The sequence below is a fragment of the Zootermopsis nevadensis genome, unplaced genomic scaffold (genome assembly GCF_977971745.1).
Source record: "Zootermopsis nevadensis isolate Lab colony 2312 unplaced genomic scaffold, Znev_1.0 Znev_ptg000029l, whole genome shotgun sequence".
In the NCBI taxonomy this organism is placed as follows: Eukaryota; Metazoa; Arthropoda; class Insecta; order Blattodea; family Termopsidae; genus Zootermopsis; species Zootermopsis nevadensis.
In genome coordinates, this window is record NW_028259161.1 from 10,673,009 (window position 1) to 10,695,780 (window position 22,772).

A 22,772-nucleotide genomic window follows, 5' to 3' on the forward strand; every position below is an offset into this window, starting at 1 on the left:
TTATGGGAAGGTGCACATTTTACATCATTTCCAAGTTATATAAGAATGATATTACATTTATAAGTTATTTTAGATAATAATCTTGGTAGCAATTGTTGAAACATTAAAAAGTCTTGATAAATGCCTTATAATGCTTCTTATCATACTAATACAGTATTACATTTGATACTTTTTTATGAATCTGTATAAAAAAATGTATGAAAATATGTCATCAGTCAAATTGTTACAAGTAAATTGGTCTCATGAGAATGGTACAAAGCAAGTAGTAAATATCAAGGAGGTGCTTTTAACAATAGAATCTAGCAGTAGAATCTAATGTTGATTTGTGATGTCATGTTCAATCAATTTTTGCAGTCAGAACTGGAATTTTAACTTTAAGCTCCAGCACCATTTTTTTATTTCATCTCCAGTGCTAAGTAAAATTAAAATTCTTATAGTTTAAAAGATGTGAAGAAAGGAAAACAGGAAATTTATATGATAAGGATGTCCAGCTCTGTTGTAATCTTAAATATGAATTATGAAAAATAATTGTTGAAAACAGATACAGTCAATCATATACATACATTAATTCTCTGATGCTTTTCAAATAATCAGCTCATGTACTTCTCATACATAGTTGGAAATATTCAGAGACCAGACAAATCATATTCCGTGTCACTTGATTTGTAGGTTATTTAATGATGTTCAGCTTCATTATATTATTTTTTCTTACAAATGAGGTATACATGATGAGTAACCTGGTAGGAACAGAATATATTACATAGTTCTTGTAAAATTAATGAGGTTTAATTTGAATTTATTAATTTGTCTTAAGTATTTAACAGCACAGTTTACATCAGATCACTTGTCATTGTCAGTATTGTAAAGATATTATGCTGTACCATATGAAGATCATTTCAGAATTTGAGTAGAATATAATCAAATTAAATAATTTATGACCTGTTTATAATATCAAATATTATTGGAATACCTCTTTATTTCTCTAAATTTCCATGTTACTATACTCTACATTTGAAATTATACTGATTGCCCATAAATTTGGCAGTGGTTGAATGAGCAAAGTTTATTATTACTCCTTCCTATTTACCAAATTCTTATGAGAAAAAAAAGTTCAGGGAAATATACCCAGTTCCATATATGATGGACATTTGAATATATGGTTATAATAATTTGACACTGATAAAGCATGCAAAAATTCTTTTTGTTGCCCAAGCCTTAATTTATAGCCTATATGTCCAGATCAGAGAACAATGTTATTCGATCCTTAGTATTAATATGCTAGCAAATCATTCTTGTTTGCACTGAAGATGGTTGGACTTGTGGGGTTTAATGGTTCAGCAGTGTACTGTGGTAACATACAGTCATTTGGAATATATAGTTAGCTGGCAGTCATGCAACATCATACTTTAATGTTGTGGAAAGCACAACCAAACTTAAAATGTTTAGTTATTTTCACTCATCTTATTTTGTGCATTTATGAACAACCAGAACACAAACTTAATTACTTAAGAATTGAACAAAGTGTAAAATTTTTGTTTGGGATAATGGGTTTCTGTGCTAAACTACAGTGACCAGGTGTCCAAAAAGGTTTTCAACAGTGTCAGATCTCAAAATCTGATAAATGTTAATTCACATTGTTTTAGAAACTGTGATGACTTTAAATGCAGTGCAAGTAAAACATCTTCCCATAAGTAATATGAAAATGCTGTATGATAAATTTTTAACCTTTATTTAGACTTTCTCAAAAAACCCTTCAAACATTTTATTGATGGTGTAACACAGTAACAGTGTTTACAATTAATTTAGCAGACATGTCAGTCAATAACAGTACCAATCCGCATGATTTGTTTTTACTTTATACTGAATGAATATGAAACAACACTTTTTTTGTACATATTCAATGTCCTAAACTTTTGTTTACAAAATGTAATGACCCCAGAGTAGCAGGTCTGCCACATGCTGTGCACACTTGTATCTTTTGTCAGTAGAGTTTATTCCCATATCATTCTTAAGTGGAAATAAAAACAAAGCAATTTTAGAAATAATTTGTTACAATTAATTAATAATACTATACATAATGTTGAACATCTTTTTTTCTTTCAGTACACATTTCTTTCCATCAACAAAATTCAATGGCATTCTTCTGAGACTTCGGGAACACTGGTCTGGTAAGATAACAATTATACACCCTATTATAATTTTAAACTGGGTGAAAAGACTGCCACCTTGGTGAACTTTGAACCCACATCTTCTGTCTACTGCATCAGTAATATACCAACTAAATTATTTACCATAACAGATCATTTGTACCTTAGCTGGTAGAGAAGCTTTTTAGTTTGCAGAAGATTTAAGTTACATACTGTCAGGTCAGCAGTTTTTCACTCTTTTAAAACAAATGTATCATTGTGTAAGATTACATGTGAAATTTTGAAACTTAAGTTATATTTACATAATACTGACCCCATTCCTATATCTCACCAAATTACAGACTCACTCTTTGCACAGAAATTAATGATGAATATTAATATGTGTAACGAAAGTGGAATCCATTAAGTAATAATTTATATGCAGAGTTTGGAACTTAAGTCAATCAGATTCTAAAAAGTTGGTATGATATACAATACCCTTTGTCATTAAATGTTAAATGGAAATTTTTTAAACTTTTTCTGCCACTGTTTGTGTTGTCTGTTTATTGTGAACAGATACATAAGTAAAATAGGTATGGGGCATTTGTCATCTCACATTCTACTACCAAGTAATGGTGACTGCCATCATGATGGAAGAACAGTCTAAAACAATATGACACAGATGTATTTCAGATTTACATTAAGAGATGATAAAAAACGACTGTACACACTCATCCATGTCACTTGAAGGTATTATGCCTTTAACCCTTTAAAGTCTCATGGTGACTATGTGTACCATCTGCTTTACAAATCAGTAATGCTATATTTTATTATTTATGAGTTTTGTGTGGTTCTTGGTGTATACAGCTGCAATTCCCTTAAACAGTATTGACCAGTTAATATTTGTTAGTGTGAAATGTTGTGCTTTCTTTGAGGTATGGACTGAGTTCTTAAATATTACTCAGATGAGCTTCAGTTCAAGAGGTTAATATGATGTAAATACCATTATATTATCACTGAAGTCCCTGTATCTTACAAGACTATTGAATATACATGATTTTAAGTAACAGAGTTTCTAGGAAAACCATAGTAAAAATATCCAGTACAAACCAAATTTTGTCTCATCAATATGTTTCAATATAAAGTGCATTTTAAAGTTAACAAAAACCTGTTCAGTTACAGAATTCTCCATTAAAAAAGTGGATTTACCATCCCTTTCAATATCCCTTGTTGTACAAAGTGATCTTATAGTAGAAAGGCATTTACATTGATTATAGTAAAATTGAAACCTATTGAACTGTCACTGTGTTAACACAGAATCTGAATGCCTGGGACTCTAAGTATGGAAACTCACCTTTCTTGGGACACAGACAATTCTGCTGTGAAATTAGACTCTACCTTGCTCCTTCTCAAAGATTTCAATAGTAAACAATGTAGTTTCAAGATTAAATAAGAGCAATGCATAATCTGAATGAGAGATCTTGATAAGTTCTTCGGTCCGACAGTTAATGCAATGCAGGAGCCAGAAAGAGACCACTGGTTATGTGCTGTATGTGTTTTTCAAGAGGTAGACTCTCAGTAAACTGGAATAGAACTGTCACAGTATTAATTGTTTACAGACTTCAAATGGGAATACAGAATGTAGTTCCTTTCAACATTACTGCTAGGCAATTCCATTATTAGCGGTTGTAGTTACATACCATGCACTTGAATTGGGAATTAAAGTGAATCTAAAATTTTAACAAGAATTGATTGCATGTGATGTAGTCATTAGCTCGACTTTTTTAAATTTTAATATAGGCATTGAATATTTCTTTTTGAATGTGCTTCAGATTTAGAATGGTGCAAGGAAAATTTAACATTGTTTTCTGCACTGATTGTTCCTGAAATTTCTAGTGTTGTAAGAATGTAGATTTTGACCTGAGTTCTGATACCAAGTAGTCTTGTAGAAGGTAACCAACATTTTTGAATGGCATATCATTTCCATTTTCAGTAATCATCTTCTACTCTGAAGATGGAGGTGATATCTTTCTTTGTGATATTGGTAATCATCTGCAAGATTACATGTGTTCACAACCTCAAAGATTACACTCCACATTTTATAATTTTGTCTGCAATCCTCTCCTTGGGTGCGTCTTAATGGCTTTGTAACTTGTATTCAGATTAGTTCTGAAGGATTCTGATGATTGTATATTACAATTAATATTACTGGATTTCTGGGCTTTGTCCAGCATTCTGAACAGAACACAGTGTTTTGGAAACTGGATGTCTTACCATTCTCAGTTCAATAGTCCAGTCAATTGTTTGATATTACCTCTGTTTAATGGAGGATGGGAACATCCAGTTTTTCTGTTCAGAATACTAGATGGAGAAAGTTCAGTAACCATAATATTATAAAATTATTTTAAATTACGCTTTTGCTATATTTCTGTCTTGTATTGAACAATTTTTTTTGCTGTGGATGAAATCTGGACTATGCCATCACATCAGCTGATAATACCACAAGATTCCTTGTTCACAGTTGCTGATGCTACCTTGATATTCTTACCCTTTAAGTGGTCACAGGCATGATAATTTATCAACCCGTATTCATATTAGAATGTTGAATGATAAAAATGAAAGAAGTCTTACCCACAGGCAGTTATTGCTTGCATAACTTAGGCTCTGTTTTTTGTTTCACATAAGTGAATCCACCGTGCACTTATCTCTGCAGCTGTTCTTTTTAAAATACACATTAAGTACTGATAAAGTGTCAACTAATAGAATATGGGCGCAAATTCTCTGGATTGTTGCAAATATATTTAATATTGGAAAATCTACTTATCTATTATGAATGACACACATTACAATGCTCAAGAAAGCATTATTATACACACAGATTACATATCAATAGAAAGAATGTGTTTGAAGACTGTAAATGCTACTATGGTGTGAATATGTTTCATGATGGTGAGGAGGAGGATTTGAGAGGCACTGGTTCAGCCAGAGGTGTGTTCAGCATGGATGAGTCATCCAAACGAGAGGGTTCAGGTTGTCTGATGGGGGATGTATGTACAGGTGTGTTAGGGTTTTCTAATAAATCAGGTACATTGATGCTTGAAAATGAAGATTCTGTTGGTACAGGTACAGGTGAAAGTATTGATTCCTTTGAAGAAGGTTCAGGCACTGTTACTGGTTCGGATGATGCCGATTGTGGCTGTGGTGATGACCTCGTGGATGAAGATGGTTTAATGGTGATGTGTTCCCGGCTAGCATGGAGCACCACCTGGTAGCGATGTCGATAAGATTGCTCACAATGTTCGCACTGAAACTTAGTCCTGGTGTGTCGCCATAGCTGGTGGGATGCCAAACTGGCTGCAGTGTGGTAAGGAAATGTGGACATTTCCTGCCGACACCAATTGCACCTCAGACCTTTCCGTGCCAGAAGCAGTTCGACATATTTGTCCCTGAGTTGTGACATTTCTGCAGTACTGGTCCAACATTTTCTCTTTGGTAATCGGCTCCTGAGGAACCCCGGGTGGCGCAAGACTTGGATCTCCGCCTCCGAATCAAGAACATCTGGAACAACTCTCCTTGGTTGGCTCTGTTTTCTGGAACGTTTCGATCCCGCAGTTCCATCACGACTGCTGTGGTCTTCTGCCCTCTGAAGCAAGGTAGAATGGTTCATATTTGAATCAATCAATCCACTATTACTGCATCTCCTGTTATTGCATACATTGTTTTTCACACTGTCTTTTACCGTTCTGGCAAAATGTTTCCTGAAGATTGCGTCGCACAAGGTACACTTATCCAGTGCATCATGATGCTGCCCTTGGTGGCGTTCGACCGCATCTCCCTTACCGAACGCCAACCCACAGTGGGGACATCGAGCTATACAGCAGCCACCTTCGTCCCGGTGCAGCGTCGCGACGTGTTGTCGCAGGGCATCAGCGCCTAGAGGCGTTGAGAAGTCACAGCTTTCTGCACGGCAGTGGACCAGAAGTCCCGTGTGGGTACGCATATGTTCCATTATGGCCATTTGCGATGCCAAGCTGCACCCGCAGACACTACACTGGTACGGCAGGGGCTTATTGCTACTGCTGGTAGTCTCCACCGCAGGTAATAGGCGTTTGGTATGGTGATGTGTGTAGTTGTGTGTCTCGAGCGAGGTATCGTCCACAAATTCACAGCCACACTCACGGCAGATGAATGGAGGTGGCTCCTCTTCTTCCTCCTCTGGGTAGTCGGTCCCATTCTCCTCAGGATCAGATGTGTCCGAGGCCTCCATGTAGTGGAAGAGCCGTGCAGCACCATAGTGTTGCTTCGCTGCCCGCATGTACTGCTCATCTCCAGAGATCTGGTGGCCATGTAGAATAGGAGGAGGCACCAGACGACCATGTTGTTGCAGCACAGCACTAGCTGTGACTGCCTCCAGCTCGAAATGCTCGCGTTTTACCAGGCTGTGGCCATTGTTGGTGGAGCCAACATTCTGGTTCCTGCAACAGGCAGGGGTCTACATCAACCAATTAATACAACTTCTGCCCATATGGAAGTGCTGCATCTAGATCCCTGTTGTATTCACCTCTTCTTATCTTATAGTAATGGAGCAACGGTACTGAGGCATCTTATTTAAAGCCATGGGTTCGTATAATTCTTTAAACTAGGTAGAAATGATAACATAAAGTGTTTTCACTGTGTGATAGAAACACCAAAATACTGGAATGACATAGTCTCCTCCCCCAAAGTCTGTCCAGAAGTAAATAATTCTGGTCTCTTGCACAAGTTATGATAGCTGTAGAGTGAGACTGAGTCTTTTGGTATTGTGGCCTAAAACGGGCCCATGGTACAAGCCCCAGATGATGAGGGTGAATATAGTGAGTAAGGAACTTTGGTAGAGTTATGATTCACAGGGGGGAAACAGAAGTACTTGAAGAAAAATCTGTCCCAGTGCCACTTTGTTAATTGAAAATTCCACATGGACTGCTCTAAGACTGAACTAGGACATTTGTGGTTTGCCTGAGCTATTGCAATTAGAGCTTGAGAATTATGAGAACAATGTGAATAAAATTACTTATTCAAAGCTGGCAAAGTGTTTCACCAATAGCTGTTCTTCAGTTTCTTGTAGGTAAAGATTATTTCTTCTCACAGCATCAAATTTGAGAATCTACAGTTAAATTAAACAATTTTTGGGCAATGATTCCAATAATTTCCCCAGTTTTATCTACAACATCTAGAATAAACATTAAATAAATGTCATTTTGTCACAGTTGTAATTATCAACAGAATATGGGCTGTAATGATGACGAAGTTGCCAGAAATTTCATTTTGCATGTAATACATTAGATAATGAGATATTCAAGTCTAAGAAATGTGGCCACAACACTCGTACCGTTGTCTCAATTACTGTAACTTGGTTGTTTATTTCCTAACGTAAATGAGAATTGTATAAAGTTAGGACACACGTTCTATAAAACGTTAATGCTATTTCCATCATTAGTGACATTAATGGATAATAGGAATTACATAAATATTTCTGAGACAAAAGCTATGGAAAATGGAAGTAATCTTTTTCTTACCCAAAGGAGCCAGGCATTGGTGGTGGATGGCTTGTGAAGCCAACATTTCGAAGGACGTTGTTGGAAGAACGATTGTTTCTATGTTCCAACGGACTGCGAACAGTGAGAAAGGAGGGTTGTGGTTAGGGTGATTGTTAGAAACACAGGTCATGTTTTTCATGTATAATTCACACACATTAGGTGGTAGCAGAGTGAAGATGAAGAGTGAACAATAGCATCATTATAACAGCAAAGTGCGGTAGTGCGAGCGAGCCAGAAACAGAGGTCTGAATCACAGTTGGTGTTGTGTAGTGCGTTATCGGACGGGCTTGCAGTTAACAGCAGTTTTTTAAGGGTTGGTTAGTTTGGTTAAGTTTTGATCACTGTCAGCACAGCCAGCAAGATGGTACTTACTGGTGCTCTTGGAGATGAACGCTGAGCTGAGCTTGGTCATCTGCTAGGAAGGAACACCGGCCACATGCCCTTTTGTTGTGCACTTTGAGTACGTGGGTTGCGAGTCGTTCAGAGCGAGCCGCCTTGTAGTCGCACAGAACACATACGAATGGTTTCAGATGCGTATTGAGGTGACGCTTCAGGCACCAGTTATCAACACCAGACCACGCACAATAACAGCACGAATAACGCTTTTCACCCTTCTTCTTCGTCTTGCTTCCGTGAGACTTGGCGTTGCAGCCGTTGTGATTGTGCTGCTGTGGCTGTGGGGGAGGTGGCTGTGTTTTGAGTTTACTGATCGGTGGAGGATTCGTACCAGTTCTCAGGCCAATCGAGGAGAATCCTCCGGGGATGTTGAGATTATGGTGGTGGTGAACTTGGTGGATCGGCGGTGTCATTATTGCTTGGTGGTTGTTTTGGTTGTCTTGCTGACGATGCGTGTTGTTGGTCCCGGGTGTAGTCGAGTTGTTATTATATTTGTGATAGTAAGACATGCCGCTGGCGTTCTTAGGTGGTTGGCGTCGTATGCGGTTGAGATCGTATGGGTAATCTCGGTGCATGCGTAGGAAGTGTTTCTTGACGTGGTCTGCGCGGTTGAACTGTTTCTGGCACACATAACACTGGAAAGGTTTCTCCTCGCGGTGGATGTTCTCGTGGCGCGTGAAGAGGTCACGCCGATCGGTGGCGTACGGGCAGTACGTGCAGCAGTAACGCTTTGTACTCTGATTGTCGGTCGAGGTGTTGGTCCTACCACCACTCGGAGGCTGATGATGGAAATCTTGCTGATGTTTCTGGTTGTTTCCCCCACTACTGCTATTGGCTGGCAGAGGTGCCGTCTCCACTTTTGTCTTCAGCCTCTGTAAATATTTTGTAACTTCTTCTAGGACGGGGTTTTCTTTATACAAGGTAGCCACGCCGTCCCCGGGTGCCTCCGTGACGTTGTGCTGGCGAGTGAGGTGCATTCTCACGCAGCGCGCCCAGGCACTCGAATACGGGCACTGAGGACACTGAAACACCCGCAGGTTGGCGTGGGTTCCAAGCCAGTGCTCAGCCACGCGGGATAGGAAACCCACACATTCACATTCGGAGCAGCGAAACAGTTTCTGGGCCGGGTTGTAGCTAGCAATCTTGGAGCTGGTCCACTGAAGCACTTCTTCGCTGGGAACCCACTTGTCCTCTGCCGTGGCCACCGTATTACTGTTGCCAGCGGTGGTGGTGTTATGTTGATGGTGATGTCCACCCCCGCCAACTCCCGCAGACCCGCCTCTGTACTTTGCCTCTTGAAAATGATGTGCACTCAACATCCCCGGAGGCGGGGGGAAACCGTTCTGCATTAATGCCGCCAGTCCGAAAGCCGTTAAAGCACCACCATGTGAATGATGCCCATCGTCGGGTTTGAACCCACCACCATTACCCTCCCCTTCATAGTCTGGCATCACACCTACGCCTGCTGCTGCAACGGCGGCGGCCGCGGCCGCTGCGCGCATGCTTGTCGCTATTCCGCCCTCACTCCCACCTCCACTATTACTACTTCCTCCCCCCGTACACCCTTCCCCGTTCGTGTCCGGCAACCCTTCTTCTCCGTATAGTTTCCTCGTGATTTCCTTAAACATGTCTTCGTAACAATCCATATTGGCTGCCGCCGCCATGGGTAATGCCACCTCCATCATTGGTCACCGTATCCAGTCGGAGGAACTGGATACGATGGGCTGTCGTACCGCTCACCACTGCTCCGACGTGCTTCTGGCATCGAAATGGCTGTCTGTCACTGTTGAGTCAGAGCCTGTAAGAAAGAAAATAGAATACGGAAAGACCTGAGGAAGGAACCGGTCTGCTGTGGGAACCCTAACCCTGAAATGTTGTGATACGACATCCGTGTTTGACTTTCGGGACGTGCACATGCAATTCACGTACTTGTAAGGCGAGCGACTATCGATATCCTAATGAAGTATCATTTAGCCCATATCGCCCATGTTCTTCTGTGATAATGAGTAAGTAGGCTGTGCAAAAACCTTGCACAGTTTAGGCCAATCGTATTATTACATTGCCCACTGAGTTCAGTTTGCAGCGTATGTTCCGAACTATTCATTTCCTCCGAAAAAACACCACTGATGATTGAAAACAACTCGAAAACACCAAATTATAGGGAGCAAATACAAATTGTTACTGCTGAATGCGTAAAAATATTCTGCACATCTTGGAAATATTTACGGCGACTTTATCAGGCATGTAGGATGACTTGAAAAACTTTAGACTGCGATGGATTTAAACATTGTTGATATGGCATTTGAAAGATTTCACTTATCTCATCTACGTGATTACCTGTGAAAGAAACATCGAGTAAAGTTGCCACAGTGCCTAAGCACTACTCCATGAAGATATGTGTGGGGAATAGAGGTAAAGCTCCACGCGTTCTTTTAACCTTGATGGAGATGATAGTTTCACGTTCTGGGAAAATAACACCCAGTATCTATTTATTATTTTGTCTTCTTACTGGGAATCGAACCCCAGTAGCCCAGCTCATAAGACGTCAGTGACAGCATAGCGCACCCCATGTATTTTTTCCGATTAGCTGAAAGTTTACTTGTTTCGTAATAAATTATTGTTATTAGTCTACAGCCCGATATGGGTCCTAGGTCTACAGGTGTACAGCTCCTAGTTTGGGAATGAAACAGTCGTAAGGTTTTTTTCACATTAAAAAATTCCATGCTTCGAGCGGGTTTCGAATCCGCGATTCTCTTGTTTAAGCGGCCAGAGATCGTGCACTTCTTACGTCGTCGCGCTGCCAGTCATTACATTTTACCTCACAGAATGAATAATTTTGTTCGAAAAAATTTCTGTGACATTGCACAAATTGTTTGTTTATAAGATTTTATTAGTAATCTGTTAGGTAGTATAGGTCTCGGAAAGAAATATTCAACCATATTCAGAACAAATCGATATAAGGTACTGCGGATATCATACAGTATTAATCCTAGGTCTTTTGTTGTAAGACGTCATTACTGTCTGTTGTAATATCGTATGTACACGGAACTTAAGCTGATAGAAAACGTCTCTGCTGTGTCCCATCTGTTTTGACGTGATGGAACCCAGCCAAAGACCGAATTATTGGTGGGCATTACACAATAGATGTGGTTGACTGTATGTTAGGCATTATTTAGAAGAGAGGGAAAAAGCACGGCGAAGCTGTCCCTCGAGGGAGTACTGAAACAGGTTTGAGATGGAAGAAGAGGTGGGAGTCCATGTTCTAGAACTAGTTCTCTCAGGAACTGCCAATAGTGCTTTTAGTTTACAGGATGAATTATGGAACGCAGTGGGATGGAGACAGGCTGGCTGTTCGAAGTTAACACACCGATGCCACGTCTAGACGAATTACATTGATTTAACTATTCTTGAACAGTGTAGCACTAACTGCCTTCCGTTTTAAAAGAAAGTCCAGTAGCTAACACCAGTTGGATAAGCCAACGCGCTCTTGGTTGCTGCGTTCAGAGTTTAAACGTGGCTGTGGTAGTTTGTGTTTTAATTGTTATATTGTATATTGGAATATGGAATTGACAGTAAAAGCTATTGCCACATTAAACACAGATGTCTTGGAAAATACTTGCGGTTTCATGTATTTTGATTCTTGGTCTCAAGATGTCAGAAAATGGAAATAGATCGGTGGTATTCCCGATCTGGTAATTGGCATGTATCTGAAGTAAATCTGTAAATTAAGTGTTTTTATACACCGGGGTAGTCCAGATTTTTTCTTCCCTCAAGCCAAGACGTTTTCCTGTTGGGCCCAAGGGCTAGAAAGCCCATCCTGACACTATATTTTTAAAATTAAAAGTCAATCTTAGTTCTTTAACAACACTTATTTCGAAATGAAAAATTACTATAATATATGCTTAAATATAAATAGTAGCATGTGTGCCATTTTTACGTAAAGCAGCAGACGAGACAAGAATCACGGATGTTTTTCTTCAAATTCTTCGGCGCAAAGAGAACAAATGAGCTGGTAGCAATTGGGAACAAATTAACATAATTTCTCGGGCGTGGTTTCATATGGTATCGGGTCGGATGTGGCCCGCGGGTCGCCAGTTCCACCACTCCGTTCTACATAGTCCGATTGCAGGAACTCGGTTATTACACATTCTCATGAGTTTCGTAACTACTTGAGCACTTATTATTGTAAAGGTTCGCCGTGTGTGGTAGGCAGAGTTTCCGACATGACTGCGTTAATCTGTTACGTCGGCTATACTCGATTGTTATTAATAAATAACAGATGGATTATCCGTCCTAATCAAATTTAACGGAGACTTGTAATTGGTAATGGAATTTATGTTTGCATTTGTACTTCAATTGCGGTTGTGCTTTGAGTGTTAATTCCATAAGGACGTAGGCTATTGTATGTATGTGGGACTAAGCACGTGTATCATAGTGGTAGTATACAATTCTGTGCTCCTATTTCACAAATCATGCAGTTCATGATGGCGTTTGCTGCATGATAACATGACAATAGTATTTAGCACACACCTTATAATTTAAATTCAGTTAATTTTCATCATCACTGAACTGAGGCTAAATGTACCGTTTAAAATATCTTCTACGTCTTCCTAATATTGTACTGGAACTGTTAAGCTTTAGTAATATTTGCTCTAAAATTCTTGTAAACAATACCCGATATGATTGAATACCTGGAAATATAAACAAAATTACTTCAATATTTGAAAATGTAGAGTGAATTCGGTTAATATGACGCCACGCGTTATTTTGCAGTACTCCGTACAGTGTCGATTTAGAAGCTTTTGCGCATGCGTATATTTCTTCTCATGCGTATCTAGGTTTTTTATACAGCCAGCGCGGGTGGTTTAAACTTTAAGTATATTCAGTGTAACAGATAAAGTCATGACAGCATGCATTTTAAAATTATGTAGCTTCATTTACCTGTGAAAATATTTTGAATGGTTGCGGCCGTCTTCCTTCGTTGATAAACATAATTACGAATGTTTTATTTTTACTCAATATATTTGAAAACTAACCCCGTCTTTTTTCTTCTTTTCCAAAAATGAAACTTGTGAAAATTCCGCAACACTAGGAAAACGTTATCGGCTCACGCTAATGTCACCTGCTATGAAGTTGGTGGATGAATGTTCGACCCACCGAGTCCGGCTTCCCCCCCGCCCCCACTTCCCCCCCTCCACCCTTCGCCTTCCTCTATCTCGCTTCCCGTTTCTCTTCAGTCCACCTCTTTCTCTTCGCCCCCTTCACACACACACACATATATATACGTGCATCAGGAGAATGGGAGGTAAAAAAGCTGGAGGTTTGTGTGGGATGGGTTTGAGTAGGAGGATGGGGAACGGGGAGGATTTGCCCCTCACGGTTGCTAGGCTACCGCCAGGTTGGGTTGGAAGAGCCCACAACAGGGTGGGTCCCAAAAAATATGATCCTAAAGTGGGTGGCAGTGGTTACTTGTGTGCCTGTAGTTCAGTGATTCTGATGGGTTCGTGTTCTGTCAGTGAGAGAGAATCGTGCACTGTGGCTATGGGTACTGCTCAAAAGACAGGATCGAATCCTCGTTCTCCCCGTTTGTCCCTATAACAAGTGGACCTGCAAGTTTTGTGGCTCATTTCTTCAAAATTAATTGACCGACGATGAAAGATATCACAGTTCTTTTCCGTTAGGTTTAATCTGATTGCAGCTATATGTACCACCTGCTTTAAGAATCAGTGACTGCATTTTGTATTTACGGGTTATATATGATTCTCAGAGAAACAGATTATTTAACCTTTATGTACTAAATTTTAGAAGGGTAACTTTTAATTGTCATTATTTTACGAGAAGGATGGATCATGATGCATCATGAAGAGCTCCATAATGTGCACTGCTCTCACCAAATATTAGGGTGATCATGGAAAGGTGAATGAGATGAGCGGGGCATATAGCGCGCAGGGAGAGACGAGAAATGTACATGAAATTTTGGTTGAGAAACCTGAAGGGAAGAGACACTTGGAAGACACAGCCGTAGGGAGGAAAATATTAAAATGGATCTTAGGGACACAGAAATGAAGGACGTTGATTGCATTCATGTGGCTTAGGACTCGGTCCGGTGGCGGGCTCTTGTGAACACGGAACTTACCAAGAAATTAAACTCTCAAAGAATACGATACGGTATTAAAGTTTCATAGCCAAAATGTGACTACTAGCTTTGTGTCATTCAGAAAAGGAGTGGGTAGACAGTGGGTGTGAAGAACTAACGTCAGCAAGATGGAAGCAGAGCACCCGCATCTGTCTACCCACCACCTCCTAGGGGTGAACAAACTCAGGCATTATCTTCTATGACGTTTATATATGTATATGTTTTCTCGGTAATTTTTAAAATAATAATTTTTAATAAACTTCAGTCATGTCCGGAGGGACCATAAACATCCAACTTTACAACTCTCAAGTGGAAGACAAACTGATAATGATATCTGCCCTTCCTTCGGATTTTCTCAAGTTAAGTAGAGATGTTTACAAAATGTCCAATGAAGTTGGAGGTGGATTGGGGCCAGAGAGTGCATTCGCCCTGTTTCCCAGGTTTGAAACACTTCCGATGTCTCTGAAAATATGAATAGTTTTGCATTTTCAGTGAAGTCTGTATTATACTGAACGACTGTATTGTCTGTAGGGGAGAAGGGTGCTAGTTGTTACACGGGCAAGTTGTATGGTACTTGTAGCTTGTGTATTACGTGAGCTAGGTTGATTTAAGTGTTTTTTTTTTAAAATTTTCTTTTGACTTTGAACTCACTTCCACGATCGTGTGATAAAGGCAAGTTCCTTAAAATTTTCTTACATAAAGCTCTTTATATTAAGAGCAATGCATGTACTTCGTTCTTCACTTCAGTCGAATATTGACACTGATTTGATCGTTAAATTAAAATTACGTACTGTGGGGCCAGTCGTTACACTGGACAAGGGGCACCTTGTTACAGTGTATCAGCGTGACCCATATCTTTTGCAATAACTTGTGTTGGCAAATGACTACATTTTATGTAAGATTTGAGGTTCTCACAGCGGTGAGTATGAAGATTTCTGTCTTCTGGGTTGTTACGCTGTGTAGTCTGGTGGATGTTTACCAACGTTTCAGAGGTCATACTGCCTCCGTCATCAGGGCGATGAAGATTTCTGTCTTCTGGGTTGTTGCGCTGTGAAGTGTGGTCGATGTTAACCAACGTTTCAGAGGTCATACTGCCTCCGTCATCAGGGCGATAAGTATGAAGCTTTCTGTCTTCTGGGTTGTTGCGCTGTGTAGTCTGGTAGATGTTTACCAACGTTTCGGAGGTCATACTGCCTCCGTCATCAGGGCGATTCTTAGTATGAAGATTTCTGTCTTCTGGGTTGTTGTGCTGTGTAGTCTGGTCGATGTTAACCAACGTTTCAGAGGTCATACTGTCTCCGTCATCAGGGCGATGAGTATGAAGATTTCTGTCTTCTGGGTTGTTGCGCTGTGTAGTCTGGTCGATGTTAACCAACGTTTCAGAGGTCATACTGCCTCCGTCATCAGGGTACGAACATACAAAAGGAAGACTAATAGAGATAATTCAAGTTTGGAAACGTTTAAGTTAGCAGCTGATGAAGTCTCTTCTGGAAGAATCTCGTTAAGTCAAACTGCTAATATATGATGAAAATGTTTCATATGTTTGAAGTTAATTTCTGTAATTAATTGTTAATTGGTATATTGGTTTGAATTAATTACTTAATGAAGGTCTGAATTGTTCCTTCTGTTTACTAATACAATGTGTTGCAACAATTTTCCCCTTCACTGTAACAACTAACACCATAACAGGGCACATTGTTACAAACCGCCTTCTCTTAAATTAACAAATTTTGTTATGAAACAAAAATGAATAGGCCTTTGAAAAAGTGTTATTAATATAGCCGAATAGTAGTAGTACCTGAAGCCAAAAATGCTAATTTTGTACATTTTAAGAATAAATGTACAAACAATCGTAATTTAAAATTGCAAGAACTAGCCCCCTTCTCCCCTACTTGGTTGTCATTCAAACTTCACAGTAGCCATTATTTGTTTCGTGCATTCAGATGTACTGCAGTTTAATAGCTGTTTTCAGTTCGGCGTTTGTAAAACGCTTTTAATTATGTGTTGGGGTGATATTATAAACTTGACCACCTTCGTAGACACATTTTGGTTATTAATTATGATTTATTTTACGACGTTGTATCTACTATTGACGTTATATTTCGCCGGATGGGATATTTTGCGATGTATAGAGAGTTATGAAACTATGAAATATCTACAGGATAACCATTTCCCCAGTCAAGATTCGAACATGTTACTTTGGAATGCGAAGTAGGAGTGACCGCTAAACTACGATGCTAGGTTTCGATGTTTTGCATATTCAAACACAGATTCAACAAAAAACAATACAAGGCAGTTTTGAACATTTTACTTTTGTGAATACGACGCAGACCGCGTTATAAACCTTGACAGATATGTACCAGTACCAGAGTTGGGTGTTGATTTCACAGTATTTTAGGCGGATTTCGTAAGTCGAATACAAGGGAGAGAAGTGAGAAGTAAACAGGACATTACGTTCTACGAACAGCCCTCACGTGATATGAACGAAATAATAACGCAAGAGACGAACTGTTCAAACAGTTCTTAAAATAGTGTACAAAAGAATGCCATAATATTCGGATAACCACTTCAAGTTTGTAAAAAAATCTGACTTATTTGGTGGCACAGTTACCGTATTATCTGAATCCATGTCATAGGTAGAGGTATATTCTAAAACCTAATTACAAAAGTCATTAGTAGGGACTTCAGCTTGGCATTTATCTTTTGGACAAGAAGAAAGTATCTTTAAAAATTATATTCCGTTTAATACGTTTTATTATGTGATGGCTAAATGAAACATGAAAACTCTCATCTTGTTACATAGTCTTATGGCATTTACACAACATTTAGAGCTGATAATTTTGTTCATAACTTGTTTCTGACAGCGTTGAAAACCGAGGTTGTTGCAAGTTCTTTCGTCCTCTCATTTACGAGCTCGTAGAGGTGAAACATTTTTTCCTGACTGTCCTCAGTTTTAGTGTTTCGTAAGCTTGAATCTTGTATATTTTTGTTTATCTTTAGTTTGTTAGATATAAGTAAGAAATGAGGTTATTAACTGAATTTATGCAGCTGAGAACATGTAATAGTGACAGGCTGTTGTGAGCAAATAATTAATGTTTGGATTTCATAAAAGGCGGGGAATTTCATGACTGGCTGTGCGAATATTAACTTACCAAGAACTCTCCTCCGTGGAGTTTTAATTATCTTCTTATAAAACTAGAACCTCGATAAATTCAAAACATTTTACAAGGAACTTAACTTAAAAGTAGTTAGTATCCTTAGGTACTTATTGGTTTAATATAGGTCTGTACTTGAAATATTTAAGTTGAATAGTTTTAATGTTTATTAGCGTGAAAATACCTACTTCTCCAATGTCTTTGTGGTCCTATAAAGTGTCCCTTACTAAGGAAGAAATTGTAGTTTCTGTTCTGCAGTATCCGTATTCCACTTCCATAGCTAACTGACACTGTTAGGGCATACTTAATTTTCTTTCCCTAAAATTAGGATTACTTCTGCTGCAGTTCGCCTAATAATTTATCGAGGACTTAATGTCGTAATTGGCGGACGGATCAAGGTTTGGATGCAGTGAGTGAGTCTCCTTGAAATGAAGGTGGAGTTAACAGCAACAGAGTGTATGTGTGTGTGTGTGTGTGTGTGTGTGTGGGGGGGGGGCTCAATGCAGGTGTCTCCAAGGAGGCTGTTAGGATTCTTGTTTATTATTTCTAGGAACGCCCTTAACAATGAAACATTCTAGGGGATGAATACAGATTATTTATAACTTACTATTTTGGTTTTTATCCTTGACATAAACTCAGAAAACTGTCCACTACAAAGGAATCTAGTTTCTGTACCTTCCGACGGACCTTGTAGATGACGTTAGGATTGATCCAGAATCCGTATCAGTTCGAAATCTGTCCTGTGCTGGACGCAGTTTCAGCTGTTTGTCGTGTTGAAGGGTTGTGCACCCCTATCTCCTCTTTCTTTCGGACTACCTCATTAATAATATGGAAGGTCGAATGAGTAATCTATTAGTGATGTGAGATACGCATCAGAATACCTACAGGTCTCTACAGTATGATACGCAGACGCGATCATTCTCAATTTATTTCGAAAACTCTGTATGCTTTTCGCTGAAAGGATTCTGTTAAGAGGATTATTCAAAATTTCACAGAAAAATTGCACAAGTCAGGTAATTTACCCCAAGAAGTTAGGTTGTGTATTATAGAAATATGACACAATTGTGTCAATACGCTTGGCTAGTCATTATATTTATAGTGTGAAGTAATGTCCGGCAGAAGCTACCGTTAAGATTAATTTCCCCACAAGCAATTGAGCTTTATTTTCTTAATGTCGTTGCAAAACATCTTTGTCGATTCCGTAATAAGATTTTGTAAATGTTCGCATAGCCAGTTCATTAGAGAATGCGGAATGTCTCATAGGCTACTAACCACCGTTCGCAACTAGTACTTAATGCTGCACACATGTGCAAATGGACTTACAGGGTGAGTTACCCGCTTTAGTGGAGTGAGCCAAGATCGCATCCTCTTCCATTCCTTGTTCCACATCTCAGTCAACATTAAATATTGTCTGGAAAGCATAAATGAACAAAGCACACTTCGAAGATGTCTGTCTTCTGGGTTGTGGCGCCTTGTAGTCTGGTAGCAGTTTACCAACTGTTCAGATAGCCTGCTGCCTCCATCATCATGATAGAAATGTTGGCAAACTTCTACCAGACTACACGATGCCACAGCCCAGAAGACACACACACACTCGCCCTTATGCGTGTCACAAGTCACTTGCACAGGGGCTTTTGAATTACCGTGTAGATCTGGATATTCCACTTGCAAGATGAACTTGTTTCTTAACAACGGAGGTTCTTAGGAAGGTGACACTGATGGGGACGAGATGATAGACGTTGTGAATATATGGACTACGTGTTATCCATGAGTTACGTCAGCAGCGATTCTCAGACTAAATTTTTCTGCAACCGCGTTTGTGTAAAAGAAGTCTACTTGACCGCATTCAGTTTGAAGTAAGATTTTGATGTGGATGTTCGGAAACATAAGCTTCAGTCGTTGATTGGTTAGGGAAGCATGCATATACTGAATTTATTCAGGGCCTACAGAAAGAAATGCCAGAATTACGACATTCTGCAATATCCGAAGTATGGCCGTAATTGAGAATCAGTGATTTAAAAATAATGTTGAGATGGTCACTTTTTACTTTCTTAACTATTGGGATGTCATATTACAGTATTTGTAAGTAGCATTATACGAAAGAATCAACGTAATCCGGTGGTAATACTGTAGGCTACTATGGGATTAGTAGTCTGGTTGTAGCAGCAGCCGCTAAAGTTGAGTTTCTCAACTTATGGTCCTAGATGAAGAGATTCCTGACTTATGGGTCCCTTGTATCGAAACAGCAAACTCGAGTTTTCTTATCATTTAACATATAGAGAAGACAGACAGGTGCTCGAACATTGAACACATTGCGCTCCACTCATAAATCAGGAATCTCTTTATCGAGGACTATAGGTTGAGAAATTAAACTTCAGCACCTGCTGCTACAACTAGATTGCTGATCTCATAGTAGCCTACAGTATTACCACTGGATTACCTTGGCCCCACCAAAACTTCATACCACCACTTCCACATTTTTTGATTCTTTCGTTTGAAAACTCATAAACAGTCAAATGACGCCACCTACTCACCCGTTCACTGTAACACACTTTTACCCCACACATCCACCCACTACCACTTCTCCTCAGCGGAGGCTGGTCTGAACCAGCGACCTCCAATTATGGACCTAAGCAACAATATCTTTCAGACATCCACCCACTGGCAGGTTTATCTTCGACATAACGACGTATGTGATCCGTGCACATAACTGTTCCAGACCTTGTTTCTACAGGGTGTAGTTCGTTCTTTGTTTCGGCTGTTTTCTTGTATCTTACCCACTGGTAAATGTTTCTGAAACGGTTATTAAGTCTTAAAGAAAAATATTGTGAATTAAGGTTTTCCTTGCCATTACATTTGTTTCTTACAACGGCAAGTTAGTTTTAATTCCTAATGTTGTTCAGGCTGGACCCACACGACCAAATGTAGGAATGAACATAAACTGTCACACTAAGGCCTGTCCTCTACAAATCCGGAATGAACTAAGGACAGCAGGAAACGTGGCCAAAATTCGAACTGGTTATCTTCAGAATGCACAAGGTCTACTATTTGACCGTCTTCAGAATTTCCTTTGCAATTAATATTTCCAGTAAAAATTTCATATATTTCTTTGATAAATATACAAAATAATTTAACATTTCCAGCACAGATGAACTTCTAAGTCTCAAGTAACAAGACAAGACGGTATAAATTACAGTTTTATGAATCTTATTTTTCAGAGAGAAACGAGCAGCTATGCTTAAAATGATGCTGTAATATGCAGTAGGTTATAAGCTATTTACTTTACGTCATAGAAACAAATCTGTTAGCCATATTTGCGATCACACTCCTTCATCTTACATGGGAGAGCCTGAAAGACAAAGAAATTTAATCCGATTGGAAATTTTCATTAGGATCGATCGTGCACCGAACACACCCGAACTCTCTCGCCCCTCCCTCCGTCCTCACTACGAAATCTCGAGCAATAATTTTACTTCAATTTTTGAAAAACACCCATTCAGTTGGCACTCGATTTGTAGCCCGAACTTCACAGCAGATTATAATGATTTTTTCTTGGGCTGCAAGCCGTGTAAGGTGGTTTACACTTCACTAAACCACCTTACACGGCTTACATCCAAGGAAGCAATCATTGTACTTAGTCGCCGTGGAAGCTTCAGATCGTATTTCACAACAGATTTTTCTAATTATCGAATATTAGGGCTACAGAATTAATGAATATATGAGTTAAGAATGCACCACGAAATATATTTTCTTTGGATGATGAATTCTTATTAGGAAATTCCTGCTAACTGAAGTCTGTGGTGTAAGTAGGAAGTGTCAACATGCTGTTTAATATTAATGAACAAAACGGGCCGTATTAATCTTAAGATACCTATGTAATACACACAGAAGAATGAAAACAGTAAGAGGTTTTAAATTATTATCAATATTCAGTAAGCTTTTCGTACTTGTTCTGCGAATTTTGTGGAAACGATCTTTCCGTGAATATCATTGCACATCGGACTCACCTCCGTCTAGTGCCTAGATTAAGAATGCGTGGAGCTGTACTTCCACCCTTACGCTTGCATGGCGTGGTGCTTAGTTAAGCAACAGGGACAACGCTAACCCCCCCACTTTCGATCTGAGGATATTCAAAATGCGAGCCATTTCTGGCGAACGGTAGTAATTTCTGAATGAAGCAGGTAAATGGTCCATACTTAATTTAGATTTCGTTGATATCAATAATTATGGTTATTTTCGCTGTAGTTCCTTAATGTAGTCGAATCTTTCGGTGTTAGATCAATTTGTCCCACAGATTTTACAGTTGCTATTCTGATATATTGCAGTCGATTTAAACGTACTATCTTCATTTGGTGTAGGGGATTTGATCACTCGTGCATTACATGTCACCAGTCTGAAACTGTGGAAAGCATTCTCGTACTGTATTGTATTTGGTCAATTAATTACTTGGCAATCAGATGATACAATGCCTTCAGTAGGCTCACAGACAGCAGCTGTAAGTTCAATTATTCAACCCCTCGATTGATAAGCCTACAACTTGACCTGCTTGAACAAGCGGAGGTGTGGGGACAGTAACATGACCTGGCATCGCGTGGTGGATGCATATTGCACATTTCCTGTGATGGTCAGTGGGTTCTTCTGATCCCTCCACAGTTGTCACTTGTTCTCGAACATGTACGTTCAGCACACCAAATTCTGATTGTTCGCTGACAGGTAACAATACAGCGCAGTTTCCGATCAATACACCACTTCTAATATTCATTTATAGATTTATTATTGGATTGTTTAGCAACGATTTTTAGCTAAAGAAGTCATTTAGCGTCGAATATGTAAGAATGATTCTGAGATGGGAGAAAAGCGGTTCAAATTTTAAGGGGGACCCCCCCCCCCGGATTCGCTATAAAAGACGGAAAAATCACGGAAACTGCAGTTACATAATCGGTAATCAGCTGAGATTCGAAATGCCGGAATGCGAGATGCCTCGCAGTTAGGGTTGCTCTTTTTCCTAAAGCCAGCCTCGCACCAAAGCCTGTCATTTTGGCTAAGAAAAAACAGAATTAAAACTTGATATATGAAGTGGATGAGCCCAGAACTGTTTTGGATTGTGGGGCGTCACAATCAGCAAAATGCCTTTTACCGCCGAGGATGTATATGATACAGCAGTTATTTTATTCCTTACTTCGCGGAGAGAACAAGTGTTCCGAAAATATTTCAACATATGAAGGATTATGTAATTGGAGGATTTAGGGTATTACAACGTTAAGAAAGTTATGATTTATACAAGTCGTCTAGTATTGATAGGGTAGAGAAATGATGTTGCTACAAGATGAACACGTAGCTCGGAAGGCTGAAACAAGAAGTACATACAAAACTTTGTTGGGGG

The 22,772-nt window shown here is 39.4% G+C and overlaps 1 protein-coding gene across 6 annotated transcripts in view; it reads right to left on the reverse strand.

Annotated features, from left to right (window-relative positions):
- Positions 1-779: 779 nt before the first annotated feature.
- chn (zinc finger transcriptional factor charlatan) overlaps positions 780-22,772 on the reverse strand; it is a 52,113-nt gene continuing 30,120 nt past the window's right edge. For 3 of the 6 annotated variants that reach the window (XM_087358083.1, XM_087358085.1, XM_087358086.1), the window contains exons 2-4: positions 8,075-9,896; positions 7,682-7,774; positions 780-6,601 (exon numbers count right to left, since the gene is read on the reverse strand). In XM_087358083.1, the coding sequence (XP_087214209.1) occupies positions 5,068-6,601; positions 7,682-7,774; positions 8,075-9,783 (3,336 nt within the window). In that variant the 5' untranslated portion in view covers positions 9,784-9,896 and the 3' untranslated portion in view covers positions 780-5,067. Of the gene's footprint in view, positions 6,602-7,681; positions 7,775-8,074; positions 9,897-13,039; positions 13,251-22,772 lie in introns of those variants that run through there. The other 3 variants (XM_022069797.2, XM_087358084.1, XM_022069796.2) reach the window with 3 other exon arrangements.